Genomic DNA, 21,935 nt, shown 5'->3' on the forward strand with positions numbered 1-21,935 from the left:
TCAATTTCAACCATTCATTCGTCAGACACTGTAAGTGTTCAAAACCTATAACGTTGAGTATTGCACACTGAAATTTCTGAAAAGGAAACATTGTCACATTGACACTCCATCTCTTCGAACAGCATGAGAATGCATGTATTGATCACTATTCCTTAAACTTATCAGTCGATTCAAGCACACATCGTTATCTCGGTAACTTAAAGCGGGTTAATTATATCGTTTCCGTTTTTCGTAGTTACCTTCTTAAAAGTTAATAAACAAAAAGACAAAATACTGTTATAATAAGGCTCTCTCTAGCCTTATGAGTACCAAACATGGGGAGGGAAACAGTCCTTTCAAATGGTGCATAATCCGTATTTGGGTATGTACGTTCTTGTTTCCAGAGGCATACTTAAATGTCATTAAATTATTTAATACATGTTAAAGGACTAGCTTAAGCCTTCTATAATTTCCCCCATCCCCAAATATGTGTACGGTACACAACCTCTGTGTATTGATCTTAATTTACTTGCCTTGATCCCTCTTATCAGATCTCCGATCTGAGTATCATGATGTGCAGTTTTGAGGTTTAAATATAGAAATGGACCCTAAATGGCTCTGAGCCAATAAACGAATACCCAGGAAATTGGCCCCTACTCTGACGCCAGTGCAATTACCAGGAGATGCACAGCAGGGGATTATGATGCCAAACATTCCTTAAACTAGCCCAATAAGCACTTTTTCACCAAAAAAACAGGAGATAGATGTACCTAATCATATCCCAATTCAAGGATACACATGCGATAATGTTGAATAAACGTAAAGTATATAAATGTTTGCAATCCAATATGGGCCAAACGAAGAGGCCATAACTATTGTTTATGGTACCATACCGAACATCACATCAAAATATACACTCAACAACATAACCATTACTTGATGCGGTTGATAATGGTAGCAGCGTTTTAGGACCGAACAACATATCGAAATAGACACTCAACAACATCACGATTACTAGTTGAGATAGTCAATGGTACCAGTTTATAAGGACCGAGCATCATATCGAAATAGACACTCAACAACATAACGATTACTAATTGAGATAGTCAATGGTACCAGTTTATAAGGACCGAGCATCATATCGAAATAGACACTCAACAACATCACGATTACTAGTTGAGATAGTTAATTGTACCAGCATTTTGAGATCGAACATCATATCGAAACAGACACTCGTCAACATAAAAATAACTAGCTGAGATTGTTTATGGCTACAGTCTACCATGACGAAACATCATATCGATACAGACACTCATCGACATAAAATAACTAGATGAGATTGTTAATGGCTACAATCTACCATGACCAAACATCATATCAAAACTAACACTCATCATCATAACGATTACTAGCTGAGATTGTTAATGGCTACAGTCTACCATGACCAAACATTATATCAAAACAGACACTCATCATCATAACGATTACTAGCTGAGATTGTTAATGGCTACAGTCTACCGTGAGCAAACATAATATCAAACCAGACACTGAACAATTCCACGATTACTAGTTGCGATTGTTAATGGTACCAGTTTATTAGGACCAAACATCATATTAAAACAGACAGTTAAAAACACCACGATTACTAGTTGAGGTAGTTGATGCTACCAGTTTATCAGGACCGAGCATAGTATTGAAACAGACACTTATCAACATAACGAATACTAGCTGAGATTGTTAATGGCACCAACCTATTAGGACTAAATACCATATCAAAACAGACACTCCATAGCATAACAATTTCTGGCTAAGATTGTTAATGGCTACAGTCTACCATGACCAAACATCATTTCAAAACTAACACTCATTAACATAACGATTACTCGCTGAGAGTGTTAATGGTACCATTATACTAGTAATAGGACCAAATGTTTTCTGCACGCCTTTTGTACATATTTGTAAGCATTACGTACATAAGAGAAGCAACGAAATGTAAGTAAGAAATATTTCGGCAACACAGGGATGTCGGATGGAAAGGGTTTATTCACTTGAAACGAGTTATTTTATTATACACGTGATTGTTTCCAAGTATCGGTTACGAAGCTACAAAAAAGATTGTCATAATGGGAGACACTAAGGTGATGGCTTGCCGCTCCGAGGACGGTGCCGTAGAGGTGCAGGCAACAATATTGTAGTTATCAAACAATTAGACAATTACCAGAAGCAGCACAGTTAATGAACAAAACAGATAACTGTTCACATACAAGGAAATATGCACTAAATGTACTTGCTACCTTTAAACAAATGAACAGATTTTATATCCCTAAATATAATAAGGTCAGATCGAGCAAGCTCACTGTCTACGAAGTCGGTTGTGGAACGCTGGTATCACCTTACTACGATCTTGGTTGCGGAACACGGGTATAACCGTCAGTGCAGTTCACGCCGGAATGGTGGAGACGGACTGGCTGGGACGGACATTGGCCGGGAATTCCTAGACAAAAAAATGTGGCAGCTTGCTATTCGTTTCCTTTAAAAGACCCATAGGTAAGTGACTGCTGTGCAATTATCAAAACTGGCATATAGCCAAACAAATTTACGTCGTACGGTATAAAAGCGGATCGACATTACGTAAACGAGGTTTCACGTGTCTCTGCCATAATCGTTATTGCAAGGTCTTACAGCCTCCGCTTTAACACGCGTGGCATGAATTGAAACGGCACCTGTGTGACCTTTTGTAGCACCCTGATTCCAAACCGCGTCCTATACACTAACCCACTGAATCGTTTATTTACAAAATAAAACAACCACGTCCGATGATACCAGTTTTATTGTTAGCAATTATTTATTTTTAAATTGTCAATTATCATGTTTTATTAAACGAGATTAAAGTTGACTCTCAGATCTTAACCTGGCAGACTGCCTTAACTCGGTAATGCAATAGACCTGAAAATTTAAACCCAATAACATTCTCTCAGATTTATACTACTTTGCTGAATATAACCCACACTCCTAACCAGAAACATACTCAGACTCTGAATCGAAACTGACTTCCTAACTTCCTTTTTAAACCCACTAATAAGCTACTGATAAGTTTGTATACTTCCCAATTGACCCCAATTGCAGTTGACCATTCAGAACTGTTTCTCTTAATAGTTTAACGATATCATATGATACATTACACATCACGTGACAATAATCAGCGTTTTACTGGCTATCGCCACAAAAAGGAGCTGAATAGTTTCAGTGACGTAAAATTTAACTATACCAAGCCCCTTTAATATGATTTTAGTATACATGGTAATTAAACTATTTTCTGGACAGTACTCAAAATAGCCATTAGCGGTTGACCTTACCCGTAGCCGATTGATCTTCGATGGTACCAAGTAACGAATGAGTTTAACAAAGGCAGGTCCTTTGATAATTATTATAGAAGTCTAAGTGTCATTCTTAGCATATGGTAAAGCGATTGTTCCATCTATTCTCAGAATATCTAATCGACTCCTGCCGGTAACGGTAATGAAGCTCCAATGAAAATAAGAGCTATGGCATTTTAACCACTTAGAAGCTAAAGATAGGAATGATAACCTAAACGGAGATGAATTAATATTGGCAAGGGCCATTGTTGTACACTTTACTAAAACATGTATTATTACGTTGGCAGTATGAGGACAGGGTTATCCCTACGTTAAAACCAGCTCGGGTCAAGGTGAACGTTACTTAGAGGTAACGGTCATATGAGTACATTTCGAGTCCGCTCAATATCTCTTCAACCGCTTGAAAGGTTTTAGAATAACTTGCCACAAATATTCATAATACTGAATCAATGTACAGAGTGAAGGTTACAATCGCTTTGGCTCAAGGTCAAGTTCGCGTGTAGAGGTCAAATGTCATATGCTACTTTTCGTGTCCGCGCTATCCTTTGAATCCCTTGAATGATATAAAATAACTTGCCATAAAATGTTCACCAAATTGAATCGGTTTGGTTTTGATTACTCAAACAATCGCCTGTGATTAATTGTTTGCCCTAGAAAATGTTTGCACTAAATTTACGAAAGTTTTGTAAATCGTGTTGTTTAACCGATCATTTTCAGCTCCACTTCAATTATTAAAAGGTAACACCAAATTCATAAATGGCAATAGTAAAATGTCTTTGTGAAGTTGATTGACGGCTCTCGCACCATTTTGGCTCAAGCTATGCAATGTTTTATCACTTTAACAATTTTGATTTGTTAAAAATTGTTACTATGTGTCTGACCGGGTGTACCACTGGACCATCAGTTTGCCGGGCTTGACCACAGCGTGTATGGCAGCACAGACGGATTATATCAAACTAAACCAAAACCGTTACTACATCTTTTGTTATCGGATTAGGGAGTATTTATGGAATTTGACTTACTAGTACGATTTGAACTGCCAAGGGTTTACAGGTAAACAATTAAGAAATATTAATTTATTCATTTACGATTTTTCTCTGATATAAATACACTTGCTTAAAGATATAATGGGAACAGTAAAAGCGATACAAAAATAAAGTAAACCAGGATATTTATTTTCAGTGATTTAAATAACATGCGTAAACAGCATAAAAACGCATTTGCTTCAATTGCTCTAGGCTAACGTTTGCGTCTTTGTACAAAGAAAACGCGTTTAATTATTACATTAACAGTTGTAAGGATTTACAATTCAAACAAAATAAAATTGAAAGTGAAAATATCATTTATTACTTGATCAAATCAATAACAACTTTATAAATTATCATTATAACATGATTTTCTACATAAATCATCATTAAATAATTAATGCTATTTGACCTTTCATAAATAGTCTCAAGTTCGTTTGGGTTTTCTTAGAGTAAAAGCGTTTCTTTTGGTTTGTTTAATGATTTTAGTTTCATTTCTAAATAAAGTAGTTATGTTCTAATTTTCAATGACACAAAGATAAAGATCATAAATTACATAATTAGCCATACTTATCACCTTTTATTAAAGCAACTGTGCACCAGATGATCAATTTGCAAGAAAAAAAGAAAAGTGTCGAAAACTGACATAAACTTGGTATTAATGTATACAATGCATTGAAACTTACTATCTGAAGTACCACATAGTTTACAATTTATTTAATTTTAGCAGTTATTTCGTATTTTTCCAATAAAAAGATTACTGGGTATGTCTACCTAATAGTATTCATTCCTTATGCGTGATTGCTTAGTCGATGTTATCACGTGATATTACCAAGTTAGGTATATAGCTTAAATATACCACCCGAATGGAGAAAGTGGATACAACACAGGACTGCAATTTTGGTGACACAGGTTTGAATCCGGTCTCCGACACATTTTTTTTTTACATTTTGGCACTTTTTTACAATTATGATATCAAAGCGTTGCACATTCTATTAAATAATTGTCCTGAGATTCATTACAGAAAAAAAAACTTGTTTTGTTGCAAATCTGGTGTACAGTCCCTTTAAATTAAAAAAAACATGTTTATATTGGAACTATTTCTCAAACTTATGCGTTGTGTACTTCAAATAACGGAATAGAAATCTGTTCACATTTTACTTAGTAACATGGGGATTTACTCGTGAATATTACAATACATTTTTTCCTCCGTTCGTACACTTTGTATTGCTTTTAATGCACGTTCATGTTGTGTGTATTATATAAATTATTGCCAAAATATAATAAATATTTCATCTAATAAAACACTTATTAAGAGGCTTGTCGTCAGCAATCAGTACCCCAGTGCCTCTCTATGCCCAGCCGCTACGGAGCAATAGTTTACTGGTCATTCTCCTATCTAGGGCAAATTTATTTGGCTATTGACCGACAAACGATTAAATAAGTGTGAGTTCATAAATCCATAAACACCTTTTTCACAAGAACACTGATTTCATAATTGGTGATTAATAATGACAAAATGAGTTAATGCACTACATACTATTTATGGTATTGATTTGTATTGAAATATTATTATGATAAATTTACAACATATGCATCTATGAACACTTTTTTCCCGACAAATGCTACTCAGAACTCAGTACTTTGTTTATTATATTTTTACTTCTACTCAGAATTCCGACATATCCCACTCAGAGCTCTGTTCTTTGTTTTTATATTGTTGCTTCTGCTCGGAATTCCGACATCTGACACAAAGAACTCTATTCTTTGTTTATTGTATTGTTGCTTTTACTTAGAATATCCGACAAATGCCACTCAGAGCTCTTTTCTCTGTTTATTCTCATAATTCACGTTCTCATACTCGACGTCTGGAAAGGGATCTGAAAATGCGTTAAAATAAATTACAGATTAATATATGGGTACGCGATACCTTTTGAATGATAATATCTCCCGCTGGCCAATAATTCTCCGGGTGAATGACAATGACTCAATGACACCACGTGGCCGTATAATAACCTCTCGATAAGATCAAATATGGTGTTGAAATAACAAATATATGGGTATGATGAATATGGATTTCATTTTCGCCTCGTGACTGATCAATCAAATTATTAGTTCTCGTAATTTATTAATGAAAACCGCTGGTTGTAATATAATAATACTCATTATTATTGTAATACTATCATTATTTAACGAAGGTAACACATAAATATAGCACATTTGCAGTATAGTGTTTACAATGTGGTAAAAAACTATGGCAAAATATAGTTTATGTTATGTACTTGAAATTTACAATATTAAAACAAACTATCACAACACATATATGCAATAATTACAAAAATTCTCATTTTACAACAGTCATTCATAATAGTAACGGGCATTCATCATTATACCAGAAATAATAAATGATGTTGGTTGTATATAGGTTTTCTGATAAAATTATGTTCCGAGCAAAGAATACACAGCCCAACAAAATAAGGCAATAACGTTTCATAAGCAACGCAAATGGAAGGGTATTTCATACACAGCATCGTAAGATCAAGACTTTAAGTTTAATACTAAACGAGTGTTTTAAATAGAATGAAAAAAATGTAGATCGGAATAAGCTTAGAGTATATTGCAGACGAAATATATAGTATAACAACCAATAATAAAGGATGGGAAAATCGGTCGTACGACACGATCGATAAGATAACCTCTATATGAGCAATACTCGAACAAGAGACGGTTGCAATAGCGAATAAAATCACAACAGGAAACCCAAGATTTGAAAGGTAAACGAGCATTTAAATAAATGCATCAAGACTCGAGTAGTATAAATGATACATATTATACAGACGAGAAAACATTCTAGAAGCTAAGACAATCTAAATTGGAACAAGTTGAAGAGAATTGTTAGACTATGCAATTCAAAATCAAGTTGTTGCAAATAAATATTCAGTAGGAAACAAAGTGTGTAGACTTTAACAATGCATATCAGTCGTTCAGTATAACAAAACTACCCAAGGCTTCAATTCATTCAAGATATTTGATTCATTTCCAAGCAGATAAAGATATCCGATGCACAGTAATGTGAAATTGTGTCGCCCGGTGGCCCAATATTTGTTATCGTATGAAAGGGTATGTGGAGAACCTTGCAAGATAGAAAACTCTATCATTTCACTTCCTATTTCATTTACAGAACTAAAATACCAACTGCCAAACCTATACGAGTAGTGTACTTTCCGTCATTTATAGAACATATTATACATAATTATATTGGGCCGCCTAGCATTAAAAATTAACATAACGCCCAGAAGCATGACGAAAGGAAAATCGCATTTGTATATCGGATATCTTAATTTATTTCCATGCTTGTAAAGAGTTTGTTTACTTGCTCCTGCTTTCTTATCTGAAAAGGTCGTGAGACTTCAATGACCATGTTTTAAATATCACAGTCTCGAATTGTTTAAAGAAATTTGTTTGCAGATGTTCGTTTACATAAAGTCTCTTTAAAAATCGAAACTTGGGTTACACTTGTTCATTTTCAAATCAAAACTTGAAATAATTTGGCTTTGATTTTGACTAAAAGCGGTGGGATTTTTAAACAGTATAAATAAAATAAATAAACTCAACAAATTTTAAAAATTACATAAACCAATTTTTATGACACTATTTTAGCGCAATGGCACAGTCACAATTACAAGTAAAGTCATCGGCACTTAAATCAACACAAAATCTAATAAAAAAATGTCAAAGAAATGCGGCGACCAAAACAGTTACGTTAAACCAATACTTGTATAGTAAAATAATGTCCTTTTTGTGTTTACATTGATGTTATACCGCTTTAAATACACGTTCTACATACCATTGATTTCGCGAAAACTTGAATTTTAATCAATTATTAAAAAAAATAAAGTTTACAACATTTGATGATAGGAGTAATCTTCCGGATACACGTCAGATCCGCTCCTACCCTCTGCAAACAAATCACTTTAATATTAGAAGCAGGATTGTATCTCCCAAATTGCCTCATATACCTGATTTTCCAGTTGCTTGGTAAAAGTAAGAAACCTGTCTGCCGTTTGCAACGTTCTGTATGATATGTACTGTTTTAAAGGATTCGTTAAAGCTGGTCGTAAAACATTGAAATAGCTTTTTGAAGTCGTATCTATATTTCCAACAGTGTAAGTGGTAAATGTGACCGCCTCTTACCAAAGAGGTTATGGGTTCGATCCAAAACCAGGAATACTTTCTAATGAATTCCCCAAATCGGCACTGAACTGACTATTTGATAGGGAAAGGATCAGTTTTCTTCTGTTTTTACAGTCCGGCTCAATATTTATATAAACTAACGTGGTACGAGTATGTTGGAACCTAAAAAATAACGAACATAAAAAAGGGTGTTAAAGTATAGGAGCGATGGACAGCGTTGCCGTTTTCATTTTTCACTTTTGCCATTAAGTCAAGAACCCTTCATCCGTGTCGGTTTCATCCATTTCTTTCATGTAGTTGTTCTAAAAATCTTACTACAAATGTTATAGTCATGACATTAGTCAAGAAAAAACATCAATAATACATGTTACAAAATTTACCGTATGCCTGGTTAGCGTACAGCTCCTCCATCGACTCTGTAGTTTTCAGAGATTTCTTCTTGTCCTCCAACATCCTCTCAAAACAGTCGTGGATCAGGATGTACTGAGCCTGTAATAAACAAAGTTGGCGTTTAACCGACCGTACGACCAAATATTGTAGGCTCAATAATTTGAATTGAAGACTGCCATAAGAACACTAACTGAATTGAAAGTATTACCTCAGAATTCAAACTAGGCGTGTCTTACATAATCTGTTTCTTATATAATAATATTTATAGCTCGAAAAGGGCAAGTAGGATAAGGTTCACGCTAAGGCTTATTGTATGGTCCTACAAAATAGATATATATACAGCTTCATGCATGTGACCACGTACCTGCTTGCTCTTAAATGTTACAAAATCGTGAAATTCTTTAGATTTGAGCAAACAAAATGCAGCCATTTCTTGAAAATTGAAAGTAGCTCATCCACTCGAACATAATTCAGTTTTAAACTTATAAAAGTCAAAATACTGACTTCGGTCTGGACCATGTTGACCCTCTGTTTCCTCATTTTCATGACCATGTCAAAAATGTTGATGCGGTCATCGAAACTGAACTTGGGAGAGTTCAGATACTCTTGCAAGTGATCTATGGCGATGTAAGAGCCCGTCCTGCCTACGCCAGCACTGAAATATAAATTTTGAATGTAGGAGAATATGACAACTATAGTCAACTAAATGTTATCATTACATAACTGCAAGGCCAAAAAATGTTAACCATATTCGAATGTTTATACAAAGAGTAAGTACAAAACTCTTAAAACATATAGAAATAAATATATAGATTTAAAACTGTAATTGACAGTAATGTTTTGTTATTTTATGCATACACGATTCCTAACAACAGTGTAATGACAACAACTGGTAAGTGTTGATAAAAACTCATTAAACATATTCTGTTTTAAAATTGAATACGATCACTGAACAAGTATGGTGATCATGTCAATGTTTATGACAATGAGAAGTTTGTTTGTTTGTTTGTTTGTTTGTTTGTTTGTCTCTTTTACCACAATGCTTACCTGCAATGGATAAACATAGGACTGGTCACATCGTGGGGCACTTGACCTCGAACTGTGCGTACAAATTCGATGAAATGTTCAACTTCCACGGCAGCCGTGAAATCCATAAAGTCCAGGTAGTGGAATTGCAGAACTTTCCTAGTCTTCGTTAGCTAAAAATTTAATAAAGCAGTAATGCAGTGTACAATTGTTTAAGTAACACTGACGGCCTTAATGGTTCTGTTATATAGATGACTACATATCGGTATACAGCAGTAACGTTAACGCTATAAATCGCGCTTTGTTGGTCTTATTTTTTCCAATAATACGAATAAAACCAACAATCTCTTCATCAAACATTATGCGTAAACAAATAATAATGCACATATCGCTCATCTGATATTCGACTATGGTCAGGGCATTTATTTTGTGTCCTTAAGATATTTCTATGAATTTTGCTAGTGACCTACTTTTTCCAACGACAAAACCTATATAAAAACCTGACGAAGCGTTGATACGATTACAGTTAAACCCCCTGTTGAGTTCATAAGATTCGTCTCTGAGTTTACTTGTTACATTTTCAATAAATCATGGGCACATTTCTCTTGAACTATAAATGTTTTTGGCCTCAACGTTATGATCATACACATTCATTCTAAATAGTTTTAGGACTGTTGAATAAAGATGATACTAGAGTGATAACAACTAAAAGCTTTTTAATAATTGTAGGGCAACAACTCGTAACGTACTGGGCATATTTGGCCGATAAACGAACTTGGGAAAGATCTTAGAAACAAATGTTTTCATTTGAGTCATGATGAGGATTGATAAACAATTAAGTGTGCTAAAGTGTAAACAAGGCTAGATATGGCATTCTTATCTGTTTCATTGCACAATCGAACTTGACCGCGATGTTGTTTTGATATACATGTATATTATATCTAAATACGATTGAAATTGGTGAATAAGTTAACCGCTAGAGTGATATGAATGTCTAAAATGGATGTTGTTTTATAAATCAAATGCAATTACACTAAAACTACAGTAAGATTTGCCCTAGTATCGAACTTATATTTTGTCAAATATATTGTGTCCAAAACTATTCAAGATTGATGAATACATGAATGTACTGTGTTAACAATGTTAAATATGTCATTTTTTTGTTTTCGCCAAGTTCAATAATTCTTGACTAATAGTCAGAATTTGGCCCATAGTCAAATGTAGGCGATATCTTAGGGTCATATTTTGTTTTAGATATGATTCGGAAAATTTGGAGGTATAAGAGTCTTCCCATGTTAAATTGGCATATATTTTTAATTTTTCGTGGGTAATTTCCCTTGATCAACTTATCCTATTTGCCCCATAATCGAACTTGGCCGATATCCTGTGGTCATAGACATTGGATCACTTTCTGAATAAAAAGCGATCAAAAAAGTGAAATAGAAATATAGTAATGCTTGTCTTATATTATTATTATTATTATTATCATTACTTTTAAAAAAACATATTATTTAAAAAAAAAAAAACTTGCAACATGGGGTGCATTACATCGCTGGCGTGAGAGATGTCGAAGATGTTGATATTGAACTTGTTCATGTTGGTTATCGAGGTCGGGTTGACCACCAAATCTCCGTATTGCTTTGCCTCTTGAACAGTGTCCGGCCAGTACATCTCACATTTTACCTGTAGACAGAGAAATTCAATTGTTATCATTGTTAAAGCCATTCTTTCAGAACAGGCAAGTGTTCGAGAAAATGAAACTCGTCTTTGTGCTATGTAGTCGTCAACGTCGTAAGCCAGCGGGAACAATTTTATTGACCATCACTGGAAACATGTTGGTACTTTGTTCCATTAATATAACACGCACGCACGCCGCACACACACACACACACACACACACGCACACACACACACACACACACACACACACACACACCATTAAAGCCACCACCATTTGCTTTTTGCTTTCATCATAAATGGTATATATTTTGTGTTAACGATTTCAAAGGTTTCTGTGATATAAGCAGACCTGTTTATTTAGAATGAACAATGTTTTTAATGTATCCGAGGTACAAATTAGCTTTTCATGTCATCCGACCATAGGCAATAATAATTAACATGCATGCCTGGATAGCCCATATAATTTTAGTATCCTTCAAAAGCGTGTTACTTACTGATTTTTAATACTCTTATCAATAAAGACATTTCAGATAAAGATATGATTTTTTTGTGCTTATTTTAATTTAAATTGGAAGTTAAATGGTCAATTTTCAGTGTTTAATTGTCAAAACAGCTTGATGGCAATAGTTTTATCGGTTTTAATTTGAAATAATCTTCTTCTACACTTTAATGACTTACAAAAATAATGGGGTCAGGAGGCAAATGATTGTACATATCATACTTAAATACTTAATACAATGTAATATTCAGGGACAAGCCCAGTAGTGGAAAATTCAAAAAGTATGTTTAGGGCACAAGGCAAGGGCACAAACGACAATGAACTAGAGACACAAACATTGTTAACATCACATTCACAAAAACAGACACCAAAAGTAAATTTACACTACATACACAAGTACCAACACCACAAATTTATCATAAACATGAATGCAGCCAATGAGTATTGGCAGATATAAATAAATTCCAATACAAAAAATCCTTACTCTATTTCTCTCCTTGCATGGTGTTAACATTACGATCACCATGACGTTCTGTTCCCACACCATTCGCCAGAAGTCGTCGATTGTTCCGGGCAACGGACCTTGGGTTGCTATGAACTCCCGTTGATGGTGAAAGCCCTACAGCACATAGTGAATTTTAGATGACTCAAAGAAAAGTTATCGTTATGTTTTCATACAACTAAAAACTAAGAAGTATTTGCTATTTCATTATAAGTTACAAAACAATAATTATCTAGTTTCAGAAGTTATAATTCCATATAAATTGTTGACAGAATAATGCAAAATAATGCTTAACCATCACCGATTTACTGCGTATAGCCATATAGTATGTTATAATATTAAATATAAATATATACTTTATCTAACATCAACACGTACGATTTTAAAAAGATAAACTAAAAAATGCAAACAAAGAACAAAGCATTTCTTCATGTTTGTTTTCAATATTTATTTCAGAAGGTAGGTAAGAAGTAAATGAAACGCAAAGCATACCTATCCATGCAATCACACTATTTTCAAAGTATATCACATTTTAACACTATTGGCTGATTATAAGCTTATATCTGGCATCCAAACATTTCGGAAGGACATGGATGTATACAGAATGTTATAGAGACATATACAAAAATATGTGCTTAATATAGGCGTTTTACCAACAGAACCTTTAAGACTGGAATACTGTCTACATACAAATGCGTGTTTTTGATTGTTTAAAAATTACAATTGGTGGCAAATGAACCGGAGTACTTGTGATTCTATAAATGAAGCATTGCAGTAATATAGTATATACTCTAAGCAAGATGAACCGAGACTAGACTAGCAGAGCTTTAAAGTCCACCAGCGTTTCAACTTACAGGCATATAGTTAGCATTAATATAGTCTGATTCTGGGTTATCGTCATCACACTGTTGAAGTTTGACCCGGCTATGGTCGACTTGAGTTAGTAATAATATAACTTCGTTAGACAATAACGGTGCATGAGTGTTAAAGGTAAGGTAAAAACAATTATCTACATATTTACTAAAATGACATAATTCCCAAACGACATTTGATCTAATACGGGCACTTTGCTTGTATCACAATTACAATGGGCTGGTTATAAATTGAATAAAACATACGAGAGTAGGTACACAATTAGACTGTTGTTGGTACAGAGGTTATGGTACAGTCCAAATTAAATCTTCTTATTTCCAGCTAAGTGCTCGAAACCCACTTTGTGAATATATTTCTTTACTAATTTCAATAAAGCTCAGTGATTTCAAGGGTAATTGTCGTTTATTCGTATACAAATTGAAAATTTCATTCTTGACAAGTGACATGTTCAGTTGCTCTTTGCCAGAATACGTATTATATCACTTGCCAAATTATTTGTAGCATTTTATGTAGATAGTGGATAATATGTATATCAGTTTTCACCCAACATTGTGTTAACAAACTTTAAGGTCCCGTATGAGAATAAATATCGTCGGAGCCAATTCGTATACGATATGGTTTAAGCTTGCACCACATCACTAATATGCACCCACACGTTTAGAAACATATTCACTTTGTACAAATAAACTAAAACAAACAAGGTGTTCGCACAACCAGTAATTTAAATTGTAAAATAAATATAGTGAAGTTTTCACACCTATTTCTTTTCATCGGGACATTTCTCATCTATGTAGGTATTACATGTGAAGGTTAATTCATTACTTACAGGGTAGAATGTTGACCCATCTGTTTTTAGGCTTGTTTGGTTCAAGGTTGGCAGCCTCGAAGCCTGACCTCACTTCTATTTGACCCGCTCGTCGCTTTATCTCCTTCCATAAATAAAACATACAACATGTTAGCTGTCAGAGTAGTTATTGTGGTTGTAGTTGATAAGGAAACGTTGTAAGATGACATTAAGAACTTCAATACTTTAACGTAATTCAAATCTCTCTGTCGCTTAATCAATTAGAATAATATGACAATATAATGGTCAATCAAGTGATTCAGGGCACAACGCATATAGGCAAAATACGATCCCCACTTAGTGATTACATCTTAAATAAAACGAATGGTTTAAATATCGAAAATAACTCTAACACAGTTCGTCTCCTCAAATGTATATGAGCTGGATTGTGAAGACAGCTGTTTGCTTATATGAATTACTCTCGAGTTCGTGCAAAATCCAGTATAAGTAGCAATACGCGGACATCTTTACCGCGGAACCAAGTCGACTCGGTGCTATATTACAGTTCTAACATATACAGTCGTAACAAAAGTGGCATGTACCTCGTACTGCTCTGACAGGATGAGATTTGTGTCCCTGTGAAGATCAGCAAAGGCCTCGCTGTATGTTGCTATTGGAATGGATCTAAAATGAGTTATTTTTTTATGAGTTCTTCAATTGGATAAACCATGATTCAGTATAACAAGATCAGTTAGTTTAAAACAAGCACTCGTATACAAGGATATATATGTAGCACAACAAAAAATATAACACACAGTACAGTTTCATTCGGGAGTGACCAAAATGAATTTTTTACTATTTTCATAATATTATTAAGCTTCAAGTGTTCCATAACATATTATCCATATTCAAAGGTAACAACAATGCAATACACTGACAAAACAACAATATGTAATAACAGACAAGGACCTGTCGGGATCTGCAATCTCTTGAAGGGTTACTAGTTCATCTTCCTCGCCCCCTCCAATCAGTCGATTCATCCACTTAAGTCTGGAAGCATTAAAACATTGTTTAATGTAATATCTTTCACGGTCTTACAATAATCATATACATTTTCATCCGATGTATTTATGGTCCAGCATTTGGTTTTCTTTATACATCAGAATATACCGTCTACGCATTAGGTACTGCACCCAATGCCAGAGTCATTGGAATAATACACGAGCGCTTCAGCACAAATGCATGATTTCAAAAATGACGGTAAAGGGGTGACCCTACTGCTTTAACCATGTTGGCAAGGATATAGCCTAGTAACTAGAATGTTATTGAAGTGAATATTGTTGTAATTTATCCGCATGATAGCTAAAGCAATGTTTAGACCCCACTCTTGTTACCGTTTCGATATGAGTGTTAATATAGACAAAACAAAGAAAACACTTACAGATATGGTACAAGAGACACAGTACGAATTAATCTTTATTTCTTTGAACAATATGCAACTATTTGAAACATATGAAATACTAGTATACTCGCTGTCAATGAAAACGCACCAGAGAACATTCTTATCATAATTTGACGTTGATGTGAAGTCCCATTAGAAAACCTACAGTAAAATGAAGTTAAGGCTATTCTGAAATATAACACTTGCAAAATGATGATTTTTGGGTAATTTGATAATAATTGTAACACCTAAGGCGTCGGGGGTAAAATACTGAATTCCACAAACTAAATATCTAGTATGCCCGCCATTAGCATCTAGGACAGCTTGGCATCTGCGTCTCACACTACAAATGAGACGTTGTATGCGGTACTGGGGGGATTCCACTCCTGCACAAGTTCGGCCTTGTTGTTGATGACGTGACGTCCTCTGTGTACCTGACGTCCAAGCTGGTCCCAAAGATGCTCAATGGGACTCAAGTCCGGAGAGAAGGCAGGCCATGACAAAACATTGATGTTCTGACGTTCCATAAAGTCAGTAGTGAGTCTGGCTGAATGTGACAGTGTGTTGTCTTGTTGGAAAATGGTGACATCAGTGATCACGGTGATCTTGCAAGGAAGGCACCACGCATGGTTCTAGGATACCGTCAGATTTCCTTGCACTACCATTAACGATGCCTTGTAGAGCTAGGATATGCCTGCCCAGTTAATGACACTGCCTCCTCCCAGCTGGAGTGTTGTCTTACGCAACAGTCGGCGTACCTTACACCCCTTCGACGCCATACCTCACGCTTACCATCAAACATATCTATAAACATTCAGGACTCGTCTGTGAATAAAACTTCTTTCCACTGGTTAAGCGTACATCTTAGGTGTTGGCAAGACCACAATTGGCGGTTCCTTCGTCTTTCCGGCGTTACGCCGTTGCCCATGTACGCAGCTTATGACCTTATCCCTACAGCCAGTTAACGTCGACGGACCTTTGATCGGCTGATTTGTTGCTGATTGTATCCGCATGTCTCCCGGGAAGTCTGTACTGATGTCCGGAAGTGGTCTCGTAGATGGGAAAGGACAATATGATGGTCTTCTAGGAGAGACGTCACTCGTTGACGTCCTGAGCGCGGCCGATCTGCTTCATAACCAGTTTCTTCGTGTCTTCTCACTAATCGCAATATAGTAAAGTAAGAACAATTCATCATTCGTGCAACCGCGTGGTACAACATACCACCGGCTACCATACCAATGGCTTCATGACGTTGTGCGTCACTCAAACGTACCATTGTGTAAACTATAGACAAACGTTTTCCTAGCGTTTTAATATTCTGGAGTTTAGGTGTGTACTGATCCAATGTATACATCCAGCACATTCACAAATAACAATAATGCCATAAGTCGCTTTATATATTAATGTGTATACATTTTGGTGCGTTTTCATTGACCGCAAGTATATATAATAACTATGCTGCATTCGCACAAAGCATAACACGCACAATATGTGCTTTTTGCAGAAACGATGTAAATCAAAATAAGACAAACATTTTATTCAGAAGTGTACATAATTAATAGTCTATCATTTACATTATTAAAACATTTAATCACACTTACGGGTCAATTGCTCCTCGCCACCAACGAACCAGAAACACACTGATGAGGATAAGGATGGCAATAAGAATGGGCAATGCAATCAATGCTCCATCCACACCACCGTCATTCGAATCTTGGTGTGGTTGTTGGATTGTAAAAGGTCCATAGTGCTCGGACACAGTACATGCAACTCTCGTGCATGCGTAAGCCTTTACCCTGTCAAAAGTAACTGTAATGACATTACTATGAACAGGGATATCATAATGCATTATCCGGGTAAATAAAAGTATGCTCATTCAAAATTGGCACCAGTAATGATTTCTACCCAGAGTGGATTCAAACGTGATTCAATGTAGTGATCAGCTTTCGTTGCATTTCTCCCCGTATAAATGGATGAAATTAAGAATTTTCCAACTTTCCGTTAAATAAATGTGCATAACTAAACTAAATAAGGAGTGGTCACTTGTGTTAAATTCGGTTTACCATAACTCTAATCCACTAGGAAGCGGCCCATTGCAAAGATCTTCAAGATCCTCTTTTCTGCAGTTTCTATTCTTTCCGACCTCTAGCTGAAGTTTACCTAATGGAAAAGGAGTTGTCAAATTTTGGAAACATTGTTACAATTAATAGAGATTCTTAAGTATTGTAAATATTGCAAGCTTATCAAACGAAATAAACAAAACGGGAATGAAAACATAAAAAATCTACCATTCACAATCGGTATCAGGTTGAATGTGAATCTATAAGCACCCTGATGGTTATAAGATGTAAAATTGCTCCAGCTTCCAAGGGTCATAACAGTGTTTTCAGTTACAGAAAAGCAAATGAAATATTTGCATTTAAATATTTGCTCAACACAATACAAATCATTAGATATTGATTTTTGTTAAGTGCTGTAGAATTTGAACAGTGTGTGGTATTTCTATCACTATTAACAAAGAATAACTTTACTGTGTCAAAATAAAACCTTCAACATACCTTTTTTGACCACATCCCGTCCATTTCCTCCTACCATTCCATACTTCACTATCTTCCCTTGTATTTCGTTCTTGAAGAAATTAGGATCAAGATTAAAAATCACCGATGACGAGGTGATCTCTAATTTCTCAATATGAGAGTCCATTTTGGGGGGAGCTTTGATATGAAAAAGAAAAAGATTGAAATTGAAACAAGAAAATGTTTATGTTATTCTTAATGGAATGAAAAATGTACATGCCATTACCATGAATGAATATTGGAAAAACACAACAGTGAATTAAATAAGGAAAATCAAGTCTGTTTTTCTTTATATTTCATCATAATTAAGTTAATACAGTTAAAGAGCCATAAAACAAATGAATGAAAAGGTAATCAACATTGTTGAACCTGAACTTACCGCATTCTTCCGTCCAAAATACCTTGTTTTCAGGCCTTCCTCTGGCCCCATTTCTTCCAACTGCATATAGCTGTAATTATAAATAAACATTTGGTATCAAATATTTATTAATTCTTCACCAGGCCATTATAGCTCTGAAAATGTCTTTAGACGTATCATACGTCCAGTATTGATGCTATATAAAATTGCTCAAAATTAATTGTTCACTTGCCATTTAAAACAAAGGGTAAAAGTTATGGCAATTTAAAATTCAGTTTTAAATGCGGACTATTTTGACTTTACGATCTGCTGGTTTACGATCGTCACAAAAAAGGGCGCTAGAAGTTCCACAACATGTTCTCGCAAAAATGATTTCGTTTATAATATATGCATTATATGCATTTACTTCTTTGTCAAATCCTTTACTTACAAATATTTACATTAGTCTAGACACTAAGTTACGAGTTACGTATACAATCCCATAAAATAAACAGTCTGACCTGCCATTGATGTCCCCAGTTAGCGGTGAGACCTGTATGTTCCAATGAAAACTTCCTGTTGTTTAACTCAAATGGTAGAGGGCTATCAACGGTAAATGTGAACACCTCGGTCTTACGCAAATCCCTTATGACAACATAACGTGTGATATTGGCATTTCTGTCCTGGACGTTGGGTTCGCTCCAGGTAACATTGATCTTTGTTGCGTCACAGGCGTTTGTTATATCAGTAAATTTGATTACGTTAAATGATGTCGGTATTCCTGGGGCTAAAACAAATTCAGAAGTACATTTCATTTGATTCATAATAATATCGGCGTAATATCAAGCACAATTAAATTCGTGCCGAAAATCCAATTTACGTAGGAGCTTTGCATTTATGTGCTTAGGCCACTCCTTTTTTATTTTTTGGTTTACAAGAATTTTTGGAAAAAATGTCCACCAGGCGGTCGAAAAAAAAAGAAAAAAAAAGGAAAAAAGTCACAAAACATACTCTTAAAGGGTAAAAATCAGACAACAACATAAAAACATTGAAAATTTATATCATTTACATGACATTTTAAATTTTTAAACTGCTATTAATGCATGTTTTAATACACTCAAAGTTTCAAAGTTCTAATTAAACACAGTTTAAATTTTACATACTGTGCATATAAAACATCAATGAAATTGACTATAAAACATGTTTACATGTATAAACTACACTTTTTATCAAAGATACATTGAATATCACTCAGCAAGACATTTGTTAAGCTTCAAGGGTATGCTAAAGCAAAAGTGAATGCAGAACACTAAACTGAACAAGAACAATATTAAATTAAAAAAGAGGCAATTTTACGCATTAAAATACAAAAAATTGCAATGTATTAAAACAATACACAATATTTTCTAAACATTGTTTCAGTTATTTCAATATTGGAAAATGCCAATAAAGTGAAATAATTACCAATTTTGTAAATAAGGAAGTAACATTTTATGAAGACATTTGAGCTTTAACATTATGAAAGCAATTCCTGAAAAACTAAAAACCAAACTAGACCTAGATTTGAGTTTTAATAACCTTTACCATCGATGGTGGCTCCTAGTTGTGTGTAACCCGATCCATGCTAAGTTCGGATATTTTCGGACCGGGATATTTACCATGGGATGTTCACCAAATCCATTTCAAATTCAAATCTTGCAGCAAATTACCACATCAGTACATAAAAATCACATAACAAAATAATAAATCTAGCATGTGACTTAACTTTATGTACCAATGGTAGTAACAGAGAAATCCATAATTATGCATCGGATATTTTCATCTTCTCCCAACTCCGCCATTTTGTTTATACACGAGTTCACAGGGCATCTATACTTCATGCTTGTTTATTTTTCATTTTAAAGAGTATTCCTTGGTTACAACAACAAATCTCATTTATAGTGAAATATCAAGTTCATTACAAATTGAAATAGACTTATTCAAAATAGTTTTCCGTGTTGTTTTATCTAAATGTTTTGCACACAACTCCTGACATTAGTATTAAAATGTCATTGAGACATGTGTTCAACTCTTTCATTGTTTTTACTCTACTATTAACCCAAACATGAATAAACATGTAATCTAGAATAAACACAAGCTTTACATTGACTCAATAACAAGTATTTCCAAACCATTTTGTGATTTCAAATCCATAAACACCATCGACCGAACTTGTGAAACTAGGTCACCGGTGTCAACTTAGAAATTTTACTTTCGATTTCACCACTCACACTTAGTGCACTGTTATTTGATATTTAACCATAAAATGTTATAAAATGTTTTTCTCACACATAATTTGCAGATATTTGTGTCTACTAATTTGATGGCAGCCGCTGACAATTTTATTTTTTATCCATAAACAACAATATTTTCATGACCTAAATTGGCGGGGAATAACAACAATCACGTGACAGTTATTGTTTGTGTCGGCTGTTAAATTTGCCAATGTTTATTGCAATTGTTATTTTAACAACTCCTGCATATTTTAATTAATTATTTCATACAAAGAATGACTGTTATCGTCAATTCCGCCATTGCCATCGGCGCTGCCATAACAGTTGACTGGCTCACATGCTATCACTATAAATTGGCAAATACGGCCACGGAACAACAAACCAGTCGAGATCTACTGCATTCGTACTCTTATCTGTGCGTTTTTCTTTCGTTTCGCACCAAAATCAATACGGTCGGGAAAATAATTTTGAAAAAAATAGTGAAATTCATTTTTAATTTTTTTTTTTGTACTTTTCGGAAAATTAGACCCGCCGGTTTTGTAAACCAATTTATATAAAAGTAGTGGCCGTAGGAGCTTTGCATTTATGTGCTTAGGATCCTAGTAAATTACATTGAAATTATAAGTATACATAGTTTACTTTGACCCTTTAAAAAAATAAGCATATGCTAATCAAAAAGTTAAATTAACTCCAATTAAACTTTAACCAGATTATTTTCAGCAAATATGCGGGAAACTTTCTTTAAGGTTTGATCTTAGTATGAAGAATAACATACCAGTTGACATTTTGCAAAAAAAGTTTTTAAAGCTGCACTCTCACAGATAGACAGTTTTGACATTTTAATTAGCTTTTGTCTTAGAATCAGCTGATGTTGATGCAAATGCCTTCAATACCTCCATATTAGGTAACCCACAATAAAACAGATTCTTTGTTTGGAAACCTGTCGAAAATTTCATTGTTCTACTTAAGGCATTAGTAA

The 21,935-nt window shown here is 34.6% G+C and overlaps 1 protein-coding gene across 1 annotated transcript; it reads right to left on the minus strand.

The window, feature by feature from the left end:
- Nucleotides 1-6,196: 6,196 nt before the first annotated feature.
- LOC128238117 (receptor-type tyrosine-protein phosphatase beta-like) lies at nt 6,197-18,343 on the minus strand. Its single transcript, XM_052953688.1, has 13 exons — nt 18,329-18,343; nt 17,834-17,919; nt 17,372-17,566; nt 15,299-15,379; nt 14,932-15,013; nt 14,372-14,474; nt 13,527-13,606; nt 12,655-12,789; nt 11,540-11,674; nt 10,013-10,164; nt 9,470-9,620; nt 8,956-9,064; nt 6,197-6,261 (listed from the first exon to the last, which is right to left on the minus strand). Exons 1-13 carry the CDS (start codon nt 18,341-18,343, stop codon nt 6,197-6,199), a joined length of 1,389 nt encoding a protein of 462 aa, XP_052809648.1.
- Nucleotides 18,344-21,935: the final 3,592 nt, after the last annotated feature.

Source organism: Mya arenaria, chromosome 6, assembly GCF_026914265.1.
Source record: "Mya arenaria isolate MELC-2E11 chromosome 6, ASM2691426v1".
Classification (NCBI taxonomy): Eukaryota; Metazoa; Mollusca; class Bivalvia; order Myida; family Myidae; genus Mya; species Mya arenaria.